Here is a 17,382-nt window from a genome sequence, read left to right as displayed (position 1 = left end):
CAGGGGAGAGGTAAGGCTGATGAACAATGAAACTGAATCTTCCAGAACCAGGTAGAAAATAATAGGAAGAAATAGAAATTACATTCAAACATTGGTGATATGTGGTGGGGAGAGAATGGACATATTTACAGGATAGCAAAGGTCGTTTTTAAAGCATATTAATAGAGAGCAAGAATGACTGTCATTTGGGGACAATTGTCATCTACTAGGTGTTTAGTTTTTTCCCCACTGGAATAGCTCAGAGTTTACATAAGCAAGTGTCAGAGGTTTATGCCCCATAGATACATTTGTTAAAGGCCTTGTAGAGATAAAACCTTTGCAGCGTTTAAGATTCTTTGATTTCTTTGGCTCTGTGGGACCTTGGATGCATCACATCATTGCACAGGTGTGTCATCAGTAGTTACTACGTGCTGCATTCAGGTGCGGCCAATCATGCACACCAGTTGGTTCACCAGAGTTAATTGGACAGTTCATGAATAGTGAGCAGTTGTGACCAGTATTGATATATACACTATAACTGCAGTATAGCAACAGTAAGTCAGAAGTGTATTAATAACATTACACACTCACCGGGTGACCTGGTGGGCCCATGTCGCCTACAGCTCCAGGTAGACCTTTGGGACCAGGTAGGCCCATAAATCCTTTGTCACCTTTTATGCCTTTTACGATAAGTCCTGGAGGTCCAGGGGGCCCTGGCTTCCCTGGATTCACAAAGAGTCCATCAGAGTTGCCAGTAAGGGGTCCTGGAGAGCTCTGTCATGGATTCTTTCAAATGAAATACAAACCCCACGCCTTGTTATTGCCTTAAACACCCTTTCCTTCGCTGCTATGAGGCGAGGCTGTGGTGAAGATGGAGTAAGAGCATGCTAGGGAAGCGTTGGGGGAAGCAGCAAGGAACCACATCTCCCCGAGGACAGTCTGTGGGGAAGCATCCAGCCTGATGCATACATAGTACATGCTCAACAACAGAGGTCTCTGTCTTTAGGAGACTTAACTAAATCTACTAATCTTTTGCCCAGGCCACTGTCCCTCAACACCACCGCCAACTCACTGCATGTGAGAGTCAGGGATATGTGAAGGATGAAGAAAACAGAGAGCAAAAGGAGAAGCCATGAGGTAATGTGAGGAAGAACACCTCTGTTGTCAAATGTGACTTTCATTCCAACTTATGAAAGGAAATTCTCTACCTGGACTTCCTCTTGGGCCAGGAAGACCTCTGTTTCCTTTTGGGCCAGGGACAATTGCCCCAGGTAGACCTGGTGGTCCTGGGAGCCCACTGATGCCTGGGGGTCCTCGAGGTCCAACATCTCCCATGGACCCCTTCCTGCCAGGGAGGCCAGGCAAGCCCAGAGCTCCCTTGTCTCCTTTGACACCTGCAAAGAAGAAAGCTCATTTGGGTTATAGTTTGTGGTTAGCTTCAGTAATGGAGGCACTTTCTTTGAAGATGTTAAAATTCGTAATTTCTTTTTTTTTTTTTTTTTAAAGAGGCTGAAGAACAAAAACATAGATCTTCCTTGGACTAGGTCTGGATCTAGGCAAAATCACTACACTATTACAAATCTCTGTTGTGGTGCGTGTGCTCCTGTGTCTTATTTTATGAAAAATGCTCTCTCAGTGAACTTAGACATCATTGATTTGGCTGGAGTAGCTGACTGTCAAATTCCAGGGATCTGCATGTCTCATCCTTCCTAAGTGCTGACATTACAGATACTGCATACTTCATATTGACTGAGCTATCTCCCAGCTCTTTCTTTGTTTTATTTGAAAAGTAAAAATATATCTGCCATAGCTCAGTTCTTAAAAAAAACCCTAAAAAACAAAAAACATCTAACATATAGACAAAAGGCATGATATAAGATCTAAAGTGTCATGCAGATGTAAGGCACAGGTATTATTTGGCAACCTTTACAGTGACATTATTTATTTACAGATAATCAAATAGAGCAGAGAAAAGCTAAACTTCAGGGTAGTGATGTGTGCTTTGTATTGCTGCCCTTGTAGACACAGAGGAAGGTACAATCCTGCTCAGTCTCCTGCCTAAATCTTCCCCATGGCTGTGACACTGTCTCGGAGGGATAAACATGACAAGAGGTATGAAAGAAGACCCTAGAAAGGTCACAGCTTTAGTACCATGTATTATTTGTCATCTCAGAAAACCTTCAAGAAATTGTGCTTTGACATTCCTGGATAAAAAATGTAGTATGATTAAAAACAATCTTCCTTCCTCCTTCCTATCTGGTTTTTTTTTTAAATTAAAAATGGCTTATGTATTTTATATCTTAAGTGTATGAGTGTTTTGTCTATATGTATGTATGTGCTCCCTGTATGTACCTGGTGCCCAGAGGGGCCAGAAGAGGGCATCCGATCTCCTGGGACAGGAGTTACATGTGGTTGTGAGCCGTTATGTTCATGCTGGGAACTGAACCCACATCCTCTGCAAGAGCAGCAAGTGCCTTTTAACCTCTGGGCCATCATTCCAGCCCCCTCGGTGCTATTCCTGAGAGTAAATGGCATGAATGTAGAAGTGAGAGTGAGGCTGGAGACTGGAGAAAAGTTGTGGGTGGGACACTGTTGGATAGGAAAGACCTGGGGTGATAAAGAAAACCAAACTGATGAAGGTGTGGTCCTTTCTGTATTCACGTCTTTAATCTATAGTGCCTGTAATCTGTGCTGTTAAAGACAGTGATGGGAAGGCTTCAGCGTGTTTCTGGCTCTGTAGCATTGTCTTTGTTCAGCAATGACCTCACATACTTACGTTATGGGTTTTATATTACAGTTTTGTTAAAATTATTCCTTGTGGTCTAATATGAGTTCTCTTAAGGATGTGAGAGAATAAACTAATTAAACCAATCCACATATTCCAAGTTTCAATGGTCTCTTCATGTTTTGTTATCCCAGAAGCGTTGAGGCGAGTGATCACTTACATGACTGGACTATTTTGTTATTTTTAAAGCTTTTGTTTGTTTGTTTGTTTGTCTAAGGTGTGATTGTTTTTTGAAACTTTATTTGCAGTCGAATGCAAAGCAACACAAATACGGCATTTCCTTTGGGTAAGTTTTGAGCTGAGCCTAACAATATGGACAGAAACTTTTCTTTTGCCTACAATTCTACTACTAGTCATCGAGAGAGGGAAAGGCTCCCTGATCATCAGGGTTGGAAGGCTCTGGGAGGTGTGTGAGCACTGAGATTGACCAAAAGGACAATCAAGTCACAAGAAACAAAGGGAAGAGAGCAACTCCTGTCTACCTTACACTCCAACTCCAGTCCAGGCCAGTTCTACCCTCAACCTATCTTCTGCAGGTTCTCATAGCAACAACTGTTATGAATAAAGTGAAATTACTACCTTGAAATACTCCTATATATAGGACACAAGGCTAAGAAAGACCATTAAAAGGTACAAACAATCTCCTGTTTGTCTTGGCTTCTTTCTCTACAAAATGGGGAAGAGTTCAAAGAGTTTGTTTAACCTGTGACACTAGCTTGAGAGAGGGATGTCTGTGGTCTGTCAATAAAAAACATGCAGACTTTGAGAAGCCATTAAACATGTCATGTCTCAGATGTTGAGAGAGGTACAGGGTAGCTCTTGACAAACAATAACACGAATCACAAGCTCAGTGCAGGGGCGGGAGTCCAAGTGAGAAAGGGCAGCATCACCATTCTATCTCAACAGGGAAGGATGCTCACAGGGAAGTCAACCCCACCTGCATCCTTTTAGGAGTCAAGTCATCGAAAACCAACTACCAACAACAGCAAAACAAAGACATGTGGATTCATTTTAATCTTTAGAAACTTTCACAGAAGGAAATCCCCAAAGCCAGGTCACAGATTTGGATTCATTCCTTTGTTGTGATGATAAATAGTTTGACTATTAAGATCATTAATATTTAGTATCCCCAGTGGGTGATCATCTTTCACTTGCCAAGTTACATTGTCTGGTAAGTCAAAACTTGAGAACTAGATTCTCATCTAGGAAATGCAGATTTATAAGATCAGGGGAGAACTGCCTACCTGGAACACCAGGGCTTCCTTTTGGGCCTGGATGGGCTCCCAGTAAGCCTGTAAGAGGTAATTTTGATATATTAATGTTCGATTAATCTCAGTGCATCTTATGTATGGAGGAAGTACAATTGGTACATGCTGAGACTGTTAGAGACCATCATTTCTATCAGTGAAGAATTATTAGAGCCACATGGAATTAAAATGCTATTAATAAACCAGTAGATCAACTATTAAAAGCAAGGGACAGTGAGGTAGTTCTCTGGGTAAGGGCTCATGCCTCTCAGACTCATGACCTGAACTCAATCCCCCAGGGCCCATGGAGGGTAAGGGGAGAATAAACTCCTTCGGTTCATCTTCTTGACTTCCACACAACAGTCACGGTATGAGTGAACCAATACACATACACATAAGCACATAAAATAATTTTTTTAAAGAGGAAGCAGTACCTGTTTCTCCCTTTTGTCCAGGAGGACCAGGAATTCCATCACGTCCTTGGTTACCTCTCATACCCATTGGTCCAGGAGGTCCTGGAAGTCCTGGAGGGCCTGAAACAAACGGAAACCCAAACCACACCATTCAAAGACAGGGTCTCTTTCCTTTTATGGCCTACTGTGATTACTGGGGAGATACGTTGAAAGTGCTGAAAGGTACTGAGTTTTCAGGACTGTAGTTATGCAGAACTGCATAAAGTTATAAAAAATGCCTGGATTAATACTCTCCTGAGATGACAACATGGTATTTTATACTGGTAGATACTTCAATTAGATAGGTAGTCGAGCCCACTATTCTGCATCCTATGGGAAGAGTGAGCATAGATAGTCTAAGCTCAAGAAGGAAGTATGTTTTCTTCAGGCCAAGGGGCAGAATAAGTTTTAAAATGAAACCTGGAGGGCCAGTGCTTCCTGGAGGGCCTGGGAAGCCTTTCTCTCCTTTAAGACCCAAATCACCATCAGGACCCGGCTTCCCTAAAGATCCAGAGAGAAAGGAGAGAAAAAGAACACCAAGACATAAGTCGTAGTTACATTAGCGACTGAAACATCCAATTCCTCCCATCAGCCATGCTCGGGCTGCCCTTAAGGAAATTCCTGACAGGCCACCTCAGACATTTGTCTCAAAAGACTTTTCTCCCAGAAATCACACAGGTGTGATTCCCTTCATACATTGAAGTTCTAATGCCCAGCACCTCAGAATGCCACTGTACTTAGCAACGTGGTTGTTAAATTGGGGCTGGCCAGATGGCTCAGTGGGTAAAGGTGATTGTAGCCAAGCCAGACAACCTGATTTGATCCTGACCCTGAGTGCCCAATATCTGACTTACTGCTAAGAGCAGGAGCTAACTGCAAATTTGTTGACCCCCCCCTCAGTGTTTGAAAACTTTGGTTAAATGCTATCTGTAGGTAGGTCTTCAGCTGTGACCAAATAATTCATCAAGATTTTGTTTTTCAGATTAATTAAATAAATTTTTTCCCCACCTTTCCCTTCTCCTGCCAGGGCTGGGAATTGAACCTAAAACCTTACATACATGAGGAAAACATTGCACTACTGAGCTTCCTCTGCAGCTGAGCAATTGTTTTTAATAGAACAAAACAAAAACTTGTTATACAATAACCTGGATGTCAATGTCTAGACCAGAAATATGCCAGGGGGAAAAAAAAAAGATTTAAAATAGCGCTACAGGTAGAATTATGTTTCTTCCAAATGTATACATTGAGTACCAGTACCCCAGTACCTCAGAATGCCATTGTGTTTAGCAAAGTGGTTGTTAAAAATTGGGGCTGACAGGATAACTAAATGGGTAGTGATGCTTGCTGCCAAATCTGACAGCCTGAGTTCGATCCCCAGGACCCACACGATGGAAGGAGTGAGTGCACTGATTCCCATAAGTTCTTCTTGCCAGTTGTCCTCAGACCTCCACATGCATCCTACAGCATACACATACCACACTCACTCGTAATAAATTAATAAATAAATAATGCGATTTCTAAAAAGCTAATCAAAAGTGAGGATTCTTGTCCAACACTAGGGGCATCTTTGTAAGAGATGAGGATGAAAACTGAAGGGGAGACAGGAAGAGACGGCTCTAGCCAAGCCCCGAGGCCTCTTGAGAATCAGCCGTAGCAACACTTTGGTCTTGGAGTTCTGGCTTTCAGACCGGGAGAAAACAGGCTTCTGCTAAGTCACCCAGCCTACGCATGCATCACAAGCCCTGCTTAGCTGTCTCATTCTAACCTAAGATTGTGCAGGGACAATACCATTCCATGCTTCTTGGCTGAACTGGTTGAGGCAGAACTTCAGAGGTTTTGATTACAAGAGCAGGTGTTGAGATACCGGTCTCGTAAACAGTAAAATGAGGCCGCTTCGGATTAATTCGCTATTTTTTTTTTAGTGCCGTAGAATTAAAAGTTCAAAGTTGAATCAAAACAGTTGTAGCATGTACACCCAAAACTGTAGCTTTCTGTTTACAAAGATGGTTCTAAAAGGTAAGGGTCATCCCATACCCACTGCTTTCTGAACTGTAAAGCCGGTGCTCACCTGGGTGGCCAGGACTCCCAGGACTCCCGGGGGCTCCGTCAGGTCCAGCAGGCCCCGGTTGTCCAGGTGGCCCAGGCGGGCCTCTCTCTCCTTTCTTTCCTTTGACACCTGGCAATCCTGGTTCGCCCTTAAATTCAGTCAAACACCTTTAAAGTTCTCATATAAGCAGGAGATGTGGTTAGGTGGGGGTAAAAACCTTTTATTCATTTATCAGTCCCTGCTGAGTATCTGCCACAGGCCAGTGCCCTGAAATGTATGGGGGATAGGTTAGCTGCACCTTTTGTGAGGCCCAATGCAAAATGGAAATGTAGCTCTCTCTTTTTAAAGACACTGGAAAGGTTTCCGGAGAACAGTGGTAGAACATTTAACCAAGATGGGGACTTGGACAGCACTGGGTCTATGTGATGACAGACTGCATACCCATATATGATGCCTACATCCCCTGCATTCATGGACTTCAGAGACCAGCTGGGAGACAGATATCAAAAAAAAGTAACACAACTAGAAATGGACAAAAATCGTGGTGATTGACAGGGAGCAAGAAGTAGGCTAAACAGAGAGGTGACCTGCAGATACAATGTTTAAAGACATTTGTATGCCAATCACATTTAAAAACATCCTTTCACTGATTTAGTAGTCATCATCACACTCAGATTAATGATCATTCAAAATTTCCGTCACGGCTGATTGGAATGTATTATCTTCTTACCGTGACTCCCTAACCTGATAAAAACCAGTCTGTGGCCAAACTGAGAGCTCTGAATATTCCGTGTGGTTATTACCTGCAAAAACATGAATCTAGACAGAGCTGATAGTGAGCTGAGCAAGAATCCAATCAAATAGGATTGCTCTTTGAGAAAATACCTCGGTGGAAGGCATCTCCTTGGTTTTCTGAAAACCAGTCAAAATAAGGGAGAAATTGTGCTTCAGATACTGAAAGCATGTTTTCTTAAGTCTTGGCAGGTTCTAAAAATTTTCCTTCTCGTTTTGACAATGGCTACTGTGGATGATGGAAATGATACTAGCATTGTAGCCGTCTCGAGACAGGATCTCATGTAGCTGAGACCAGCCTCCAACAGTGGTGACTTCACTACTGCTCATCCTGTCTCCATCTCCCAAGTGCTGGGATCACAGGTATGATTGACAGTGCTAAGCTGCTGGCTGAAAAGACACGACTTCTGAGGCACCACCACCTTTATGCTCTGGATCCTTAAACCCTTGAACAGCTGATGAAAAACATCTGCTCCCTTTACAAAAACATGCACCTGAGGATTTTACCTCCAATTTAGCAGATTAGTGGGTCCCTTGGGATGCTGCAGATTTCTCCGGGGAAGGCCACGGAATCCCATATTTTAAAGTCCTGCCTCCTGGAATGTCTGTTAACAACTCTATACAGTGCAGCTCTGACGCTTTAGTGTTACGTGAAGAAAGAAAGGTTGGACGGAAATAAACCGAAAAGAGCAACCAGGCCACCCTCAAACATCTGGTTGCTGCCACACATGTAGTGATTTAATAGCCAACCTCAGTCTGATGGAACACAAGCTCTGAAAAAGACCACCGCAGCAAGGCAAAAGCGTTCTGGGTAATGAAGTGAAAACATTTAAAAATCTTCTAACACAAAGATACACACAGGCATCTTAGGATCTTGTTTGCTTCTTGAAGCTGTAAAGGTATTTTATTCTATACCTATTTTTATTATATCTTAATAAGAAAAAGAATTTTGCATATAGAATGCAAAAGTTCTGCATGAAAAACAGCAAGAACAAGAATTTTATATGAGATAAAACCACGGTTTGTGTCCGGAGGAAAGAAAGAAACCCTGCCCTGCCCGTTTGTGTGCGCCTGTCACTACTGCCCCCTGCTGGGAGCACACTTAAACTGCAGGGGCAGAGAAATTTCCCAAGTTGATAGCATGAGACAGTCTCAGTTGCCAAATAGGGACATGTTAAAAAAATGTAGCTGTTCAAATGTATAGAAATCTCTTTTTTTTCCTGGCTACACTGAATCTGGTCTTTGTTGATATTTTTAAGTTACATTTGATATCGACAAAACGTAACTATTTCAGAGGTCTGTGTACCTTTGGCCCCGGTGGTCCTGGCCTTGCACCTACTGAATGACCTCGCTCCCCCTTATCTCCTTGGGGACCGTGAATCCCCGGGAGGCCTGGTCTTCCAGGTAGACCCGGAAGTCCCAAAGTTCCTTTTTTCCCTTTAGGGCCTGAAATGAGAACAGATATCGGGTAAGACAAGTGAAGGAAGGATCTCGAAGTATCGCTTGTATCCTAAGCATCTTGAAGGGTGCTCGCATGTATCAATTCTCCAAGAAGATGGCTGGTCACAATATTGAACTATATAATGTATGATTGTTATACAACATATGTAGCTCGATACCACTCATATTCTAGTGCAAACAGAACCTTTGTCTAAAAGCAATGCTTAGTGACATAACGTTTCTATTAAACGAACAAAACAATCCGAAACACAGAAAATCTACAGTTCTGACTTGCCGTGAGCTAAATGGCTTATAATAGCAGGATCATAGCATTACCTGGCACACCCATGTTCCCCATGCTTCCTGGCATGCCGACTGGTCCTGGTCCTCCAGGATTCCCACTGCTCCCCATATCTCCTCTAGGGCCTTGAGAATAAATAGAGTCACATGACCCAGTTCCTGGGCATATATACTCAACACATATCTTCTGCTTGCATGAGTAGGTAAGTACAGAACTTTCTATTAAATGAAAAACCAAAACAATCCAAGACACAGAAAAATCTACAGTTCTGACTTCTGAGCTGAAGGGCTTGTCATAACAGGATGATAGCATTAGCTGGCACACCCACGTTCCCCTGAGTAAGTAAGTCCAGAACTCCCAGGCTAGCTGGTTAAGGGTTAACTGTCCTTTTGCCTTCAGCTAGGGCTCGCCCTAGGACTGGGGACTTAGAATATGGAAAGCTGGGTAAAGTGAGATTCCTATTATTAGGCCTGCTCAAAGCCATCTTAGGACCAATGTCACAGACAAGGGTGGCTCCTCTGACCAACTGCACAGCAGACTGTCTCTGATAGCATACTGAAGGTTAATTGCCATCTAAGTCATTTTGCTGTTGGAGTTGCTGGGGGTAGGAGACTACTTTAACAGCTTAAAATTACTTTGCAAACTCCATAACTTGTTTATAGAAGGAAGACAAAAGCAAAAAATGACTAGAGCATTAATTTTTATATCTGATACATTAAAGATAAAGTATGAAAGAGTATAAAAGAGTATAAAATGGAACCAAGTGTAGGATATATTTTAGTCGATAGATGCCAGCTACTGAACATCTTCACTTTGGTTTAATTTAGAACAACTTTCTCCTGAAACACTTTCAGGGCAGAGTTTTATGTTTAACTTAGTAAGTCTAGAAATACATTGCATTACATTTAGGACTAGGAAAGCTTAGAGCATGATGTTTCTATTGAAGAGTCAGCCATACCTGGAGGGCCTGGTAGCCCAGGCAATCCCTCGAGGCCTTTCCGACCTGGTAACCCTGGAATGCCTCTGTTTCCTTTTTCACCAGGATTTCCTACAAATCCTAGAGCGAAGGACCAGATTTTTAAAGACAAGCATCAGTTGTAAAGTGTATGTCTAAAATTCATGAGGCCCTTGGTTCTACCCGGCACCGAAACAAGCTGGAATCTCATTGTAGTCATTCACATCCTGGTCTAAATTGATAGGCTATTGCCAAAATACAACATCACACATTTATCAAGAGCCTGTGGAGATGTGGACTTCTAGCTTTTTTTTTTCTTTATTATTTATAGGAATTAAAAAAGCTAAGATGTAGAAAGCATTGGCGTAGTGTCTGGCTTGATTCAGTTCTCAACCAAAAACGGCAACTGTCATCATGAGATGCATTCAAATAACATTTAAAAGGTTGGAGTGTAGTTCAGTGGTAGATCCCTTCCTTAGCATGTATGAGGCACTGGTTCAATCCCCAATACCACAAACAACCATAAGAATTTTAAGATTTAGTAACCGAAACACTTCTGCATTTTTTATAGCAAAGCAGTAGACTATACAATTCTTATATAAACAATGCTACTCTAAATCCATTTGTTAAGATTTATTAGGCATTGGGTAGGTCAAAGACCCTGTCTTGACTCATACCGTCATTCAGAAGTAACACTGGGATTTGAACATAGTTTTTCAATGCTAGGAAGATCACCAACATTCCAGGACACCCTTCCATTCCTGAAACTTGACTTTGATCAATTCATTCTCCTTATTTATACTCACTGATACTCTTTTTTCAGCAGTCAATTACAAACTTCCTTAACTGCAATGGAACATTCTACAATCTGTCCTTGGCTCGGTTCTGGGCCTTTTCCTGTTTATACACTTACTTACATACGAATTAAGTAAGTGTCTAATTAACCGACAGGTCTGGTGCTGTTTTCTGGGAATAAAAATAAGTCATGTTCTTCTTCCCAAGTTTTCAGCGCTTAATTGAGGAGACAGACAAGCAACAAATAAGTGCCACCCAGCGAGAGAAGTTCTGTGACACAGTTGAGCACAAGAGGCGACAAGGGAGAATTTCTGGAAGAGAGACTATTTTGTAGTTCAGCCTTGAAGACACACAGAGTATTGGATGAAGAAAGCGTGGAATGAGACAGGATTTCCAGGCTAGACAATAGCCTAGACAAAGAAAGGAATGATAAAAGCATTAGATTGTCTGCACTTTTTCATTTATCACCCTCTAAAAATGTATATTGTTCAATGTATGCATTTGCTCTAGCCTGCAGGCTGTGTACAGCTTGATTGTATTCATTCATCCATCTATGTACTTGTTTTCAATTTTATTCACTATATCACTGTGTGTCTCTGTGTGTGTGCACGTGTATTTATGATGGACCTCTGTGGGTGTGATTGTGTTATTGCCTGTGTCGGGAGGTCAGAGGAAATTTTTCTGGAGATGGGCCTTTGTGTGAGTTCTGGAGATTGAACTGAGGTCTTCAGGTTTACATGGCAAGTTCTTTTACCCATAGAGTCATCTGGCAGGCCCTGGCTTGATTTTATATGGTTGGAGAACAAAGGACGGTTTGTCTAACTGTAACAGTGTAACAGTGTAAATTGTTAAAGGGTAATAAAAACAACCCAAGCCAAAGAAAAGTATACAATAGAGACCTCATATGGCCCACAAAGCCTAGCATGTACTACTTGGATGGAAACATTGTTTAGGTTTCATTAATGTTTCCTCCCCCTACTCAACTGTTAGTTTCATTGTGACAGGGAAGCTATACCTATGTATTCAGAACATAATAAAATGCCTAACACAGAGACATTAAAAAAGGAACACATACATGGTATGTGACTGGAGACAAGACTTTGTATACAGTATAAGGAGACTGACTTCTTTCTACACTCATTTCTTAATTTCACATATGAATACAATGTATTTAGATATTTTCTACCCTTTCTCTCTCACTTCAACTCCTCCTGGATACACCCCTCCCTCCATATCCCTCTCTCAACTTCCTCTTCTTTTTCCTCCACCCTCTTCTTCCTCCTTTTAAAATAATCCCTTGGGTCCAATTAGTGCTGCCCATATGTGTATGGGTGTATGGTTCCATTCCCTGGAACATGGGCAAGCTGTCATGGGCCACACCATTGAAAAACAAAACAAAACAAACCCAGCTGGCCCTCTGTCTTGGTATTGTCAATTTGATACAACCTAGAGTCACTTGGGAAGGGGGAACCTCAACTGAAGAATTGCCTTGATCAGGTTGGTCTGTGGCCACGTCTGTCAGAGATTGTGGTTGAGGTGGGAGGGCCCAGACTATAGAGGGTAACATCATCCTTAGACATGCCAGCCTGGGTTATATAAGGAAAATAACTGAGCAAGCCAGAAAGGAGCCAGGAACCATCATTCCTCCATGGTTTCTGCTTCAGTTTCTTCTTGAGTTCCTGCCCTGACTTCCCTTAATGTTAGATTATGACCTAGAAGTGTAAGCAAAATAAGCCCCTTCCTCCCCAAGTTGCCTTTGGTCAGAGCAAACTAGAACACTCTCCCTCCTCCAGTGACCACCAGCTGCCAGGAGGTCTTCTGCTGGGAGTGGGAGCCTCAGAAAGCCTTGGAGCCAATGGTGACTTGCTCGTCTGAGTCCCACTTACAAAGCCTTATTCATGGAGGCTCCTCTGACTATTGCGTTTGCTGAGTTTTCTGCTTCTCTTATCTCTCCAGTATGTGAGGTCCAGAGAGTTGAGAGCACATCACAAGAAGGACAAGTGTGACCATAGGAACCAGCTGCTTCTTCTCACAGTGATACTGGGTAACCACACTGGGTAAGGGACTTGACTTCTCAAGTCCTATGTGTGAAATGAGATAGCAAATGACCACCTGATTTCTCGACATGAGATCTTTCTCCACCAGACCCACCTCCTTGACTTATCGTGAGATTGAGCAGATATTTATCAATCATACAGCAGTACCTAAACATGATGATACATAATCCTTGGTTAAATGATATAATACTTCTCCTTTATGCTTTACACTGTTCGTGTTCTTTTTGTATATGTATCTATTTGGACTCCTCAAAGTAATGGCAGCCACTACTGATCTGTACCCTCCATGTTACTTCCACATTTGGAGTGAATGTCTCTGTGTTTGAAATCCACATTTTAAAAAAGGAGGTGTGTCCTGGCACCCCAGCACTCAAGAGATTTAAGACAGGAGAATCTTGAGACCAACCTGGCAACATAATAAATTCAAGGCCACTGTGGACTATATGATGAGGTCCTGTCTCAAAAACATACTTTAAAAAATGGATCATGCAAATATTAGAGAGGCTTACATAATATGTTCCCTTTTGCTGTTCTTGAATCTGTGATCCTCAGCTATGTGTCGAAAATGCTGTGACAACATACACCTTCACCACTTTTCTTAAGTAAATGATAACTCCCACCTCCTAGCTTTCCCCTATCAAAAATAAGTACATCTTATAAATTAATCTTTCCCAAAGATCACTCATTTTCTCTGTTGGCCAGTTGCTTGGATTTGGTCTTTCTTCAGAGTTTGTCATATGTTAATTCCAGAAAGCTCTTTGGCATGCCTGAAGAGATCAGTTTTTCTAGCCTGGGCTATGCAGAATTTGTGTCTTGAGACAGGGTCTCACCTAAGCAGCCTTGGCTGACCTGGAACTTAATGTGTAGACCAGACTGGCCTTGAACTCCCAGATGGAGCAGCCTTTATCTCTTGAGTATTTGGATTAAAAGGCATGTACTACCACAAAAAATTCTGGCTCCGTGCAGAATTTTCAAAGCAGATATTCTTTCAGCTTATAAGTATTTATGTGCCAAGCATACCAATATTATTGGTGACCATCCAATTTTTCAAAGCACATCAAAATTTTCTCCACTATAATGTGGTTCTGCAAGCCACGGTACATTTTTTTTTTTAAATGTTTTCTCTTCTGTGAGAATTTAGCTGCAAAGGAAATGTTTTACCCAGAAATTCTGTTTGTCTACAGTTGCTTGAGATGCAATCTGATCAAGAAGACTATATCTGAGCCTGCTTATGATTTGGCTTGATACTGGTTATATAATCTTATGACAAGAAACAGCTGCAAAGCCAGGTAACTTGAAATAATTTGAATGGATTTGACTTGTAGCCCAATAGCCACACCTAACAAGTAACCATATGCTAAAAGACTAAAGTTCAAGATAACATATTTTTTTCTTACTGTTATTTTCTGAGGATTTTTGAAGATGAGAAGATGTTTTTCGATGCATTCAGAAAAATCTATCCTGATAGTTAACAAAAAAGTAGAGTTTGGAGCAGAGGTTTCCATTTCCACCAGAAACACTGTTCTATTACTGTTTTTAATTTATTTTTGCTTTTTTTTTTTTTTTCTGAGAGAAGATCTTTCTCTGTAGCCCAGGTTACCTTCAAACTCACAATCCTCCTGCCTCAGCCTCCTGAGTGCTGGGATTACAAACTTGTGCCACTAAATCTGGTCCCCTGGCTGGCTCAGAGAATTTTTAAAAGAAAATAATATTAATTATTTATTTTACTATAATGCTTTACATAAGGCCGTTTTCACGCAGGAATACAAGTTACTTTGAGCAGATTCCCCTCCAGACCCCGCCACACCCTCCTTTTTTAACCCCCTGCACCCATTAATCTTCTTTGTTTCCTTAGACAGTTTGCATATACGTTCCATTTCATATGCACTATATGAAAATGTTTGTAAGTTTAAAATCTAGGATCCAGCCGGGCGGTGGTGGCGCACGCCTTTAATCCCAGTACTCGGGAGGCAGAGTCAGGCGGATCTCTGTGAGTTCGAGGCCAGCCTGGACTACCAAGTGAGTCCCAGGAAAGGCGCAAAGCTACACAGAGAAACCCTGTCTCGAAAAACCAAAAAAAAAAAAAAAAAAAAAAAAAAAAAATCTAGGATCCACACATGAGAGAAAACATATGGTATTTGTCTGAGACTGAATTAACTAACTTAATGTAGCTATCGTGGGTCACATCCATTTTCTTGTGAATGTCCTAACCTTGTTCTTCCTCTTTCTTCTGAAAATAATTGCACTATGTGCACACACCACTGCGTCCATCCCTCTATTGAAGGACCCCTAGGTTGGCTCTATAACTTTGTTATCATGAATAGTGATGCACTGAACATTGCTGGGTAGATGTCAGAGAGACAGATGTCATATTTTCATATACATCTCAAAAAACTGGGCTTTGAGGCTTATGATTAAAAAAATCAGCTAGTGTCTATTTAAATACAGCAGGCCAGAATGTAAATGAATTTAGTAATAAAAATGAATGCGTTCAGTGAGTAACATAGTATTGTTCATGCTTGGCTTCCAAATGGCTGTGTGACTGGACAGGTGAATCAGCACAGTCCTCATTTGGCAACTAAAGTTGACAGGTAGTTTCTTAGTCCAAGAATCAGCTGACTCTAAACTCAAAAATTTCTTTACCTTTGAGCCCAGCTTCTCCTTTGTCCCCTTTTAAGTATGGAAGTTGGGAAGGCCCAGGGATCCCCTTCTCTCCTCGTTCACCTTTGGCTCCCGGGCGTCCTCTTTCGCCTTTTATTCCTGGGATTCCAGGGCTACCTGACAGACAGGAGTAACGACATCAGGTCTTCAACTCATGACCAGTGCATCAGAAACCAACGTTTAGCAGAGTGCGTAATAAAACAGAACAAAACTATGAACAGCGCTGAGAGCTTGCTTGTGTTTCCGAACACACAGCCACTCAACAGTGATGGTGTCAGCTTGCAGGGTGAAAATGACACCCATTCAAATGGGAGGAGGGAATACAAAACACAGAAAAAAAAATCAAATATGCTCTCCACTCACAAATAGTTTTTCTTAAATAGCAAATGTCATTTATTTTGTGACTAAGTAAGTGAACACTATCCATACCGCATGCCACTGAGAAAGACATCATCACTCACCTCTCTGCCCCTGTGAACCTGGTTTCCCAGGAGGCCCTGGAGGGCCAGTGATTCCAGGATAGCCCATCATCCCAAGCTCTCCTTTCTCACCTGTGGGGACAGATTAACACAAAGCACTCCATGAGGTATAGAATCTGAAAAACAAAATATTCTGGAAAATAAAATAATGTATACAGGGAAGCTGGGAGTGAATGGTTTTTGTAAGTTGGAAAATAACAAACTTGGTGTAAGAGATGGGTCAATGTCTTTTAAAATCTCACTGGCCTGTGTTTCATGGCAGCCAATCACACCACGGTTGACAACAGATGCCCTGAACTTCTGGTGCATTGGCCATCTTACCTCCTTCCCAGTACAACTTTCATTTGACTCTTTCACAGTACTGAATCAACTGAGGTTTTTCTCCATTTTTTTTTAAAAAGTAGTATTCTAAGTGATAAGGTTTTATTCTGACATTTTCATTTATGTATGCCATTATACTTTGTTCTTATTCCTCCTAAAGTTGGTTTTTAAGTGTGGTTTTTATGGCTCGCTCCCGTTATGGGAGATGTGAATCTAGTACCAAGAACAGAGCTGGCTCTAAAAAGCCCGCTCATGTACCAGGGATGGATCCTGATCCTACTGCCAGGGGCCCCGTAAGATACACAACTGTCTCACTTATGCAGAGGGCCTAGTACGGTCCCGTGGAGGCTCCACAGCTGTTGGTCTAAATTTCATGAGTTCCCACTAGTTTGGTTTGGTTGTCTCTGTAGGTTTCCCCATCGTTATCTTGATGCCCTTGTTCATAGAATCCCTCTTCTCTCTCTTCGACTAGACTCCTGGAGCTCGGCCTGGCCTTACCTTCTTGTAGGAGGGAATGGGGGGTGGGTTGGGAGGGGGAGGCTGGAGGGGCAGGAGCAGGGAAGAGGAAGATCTTTGATTGGTATGTAAAATGAATAAAAATTTTTTCTTAATAAAAAAAAGATTAAAATACATTTAAAAAAATAAAAAAAAGAATAGAGCTGGTACGTAAGAGAAGCCCAGTATTAGGAATCAAAGTATAATGTGTCTGTTAAGCCATTATCCTGGTCTCCTCCCTAGAAGGGAGACCAGTGGAGTCCTTATGTCCTGAGGAACAGAATGTTCTTTACAAATGAAGGAATGATAAAACAACCACAAATTACAAAGAATTAGGAGATATAATATTATGGACAGTTCTGTAACCACACTGTAGATGACTTAGATACAATGGGCAAATTTCTAGAGCAACACAGAATCAAAACGGACTCACAAATTAGTAGAAAATCAACTAGAACTGTTTCTAACCATTATAAATTTACATCGAACTGATAATTATGTGTATGGGTGCCTGAAGAGGCTAGAAGAGGATGGCAGATCCCCTGGAGCTGGAGTCACAGGGGGTCATGAGCCACC

At 41.8% G+C, this 17,382-nt stretch overlaps 1 protein-coding gene and 1 long non-coding RNA gene across 2 annotated transcripts in view; one reads left to right on the top strand and one right to left on the bottom strand.

Annotated features, from left to right (window-relative positions):
- The window catches only part of Col4a3 (collagen type IV alpha 3 chain), a 128,676-nt gene that overhangs the window by 16,839 nt on the left and 94,455 nt on the right, over positions 1-17,382 (bottom strand). Inside the window, exons 33-43 of the mRNA XM_052750024.1 lie at positions 15,973-16,062; positions 15,494-15,628; positions 10,002-10,100; positions 9,079-9,168; positions 8,609-8,748; positions 6,532-6,658; positions 4,884-4,964; positions 4,446-4,544; positions 4,009-4,056; positions 1,188-1,373; positions 571-701 (exon numbers count right to left, since the gene is read on the bottom strand). Coding sequence (XP_052605984.1) covers positions 571-701; positions 1,188-1,373; positions 4,009-4,056; positions 4,446-4,544; positions 4,884-4,964; positions 6,532-6,658; positions 8,609-8,748; positions 9,079-9,168; positions 10,002-10,100; positions 15,494-15,628; positions 15,973-16,062 — 1,226 coding nt within the window. The remainder of the gene's footprint in view (positions 1-570; positions 702-1,187; positions 1,374-4,008; positions 4,057-4,445; positions 4,545-4,883; positions 4,965-6,531; positions 6,659-8,608; positions 8,749-9,078; positions 9,169-10,001; positions 10,101-15,493; positions 15,629-15,972; positions 16,063-17,382) is intronic.
- LOC128117761 (uncharacterized) lies at positions 905-2,275 on the top strand. The gene is made up of 2 exons (XR_008220900.1): positions 905-1,116; positions 2,002-2,275. It is a non-coding gene; the product is annotated as an uncharacterized LOC128117761 (long non-coding RNA).

Source organism: Peromyscus californicus, unplaced genomic scaffold, assembly GCF_007827085.1.
Source record: "Peromyscus californicus insignis strain IS unplaced genomic scaffold, ASM782708v3 Scaffold_21__1_contigs__length_65335640, whole genome shotgun sequence".
In the NCBI taxonomy this organism is placed as follows: Eukaryota; Metazoa; Chordata; class Mammalia; order Rodentia; family Cricetidae; genus Peromyscus; species Peromyscus californicus.
Note: the sequence above shows the minus strand (reverse complement) of the source record. Positions and strands in the feature narration are given on the sequence as shown.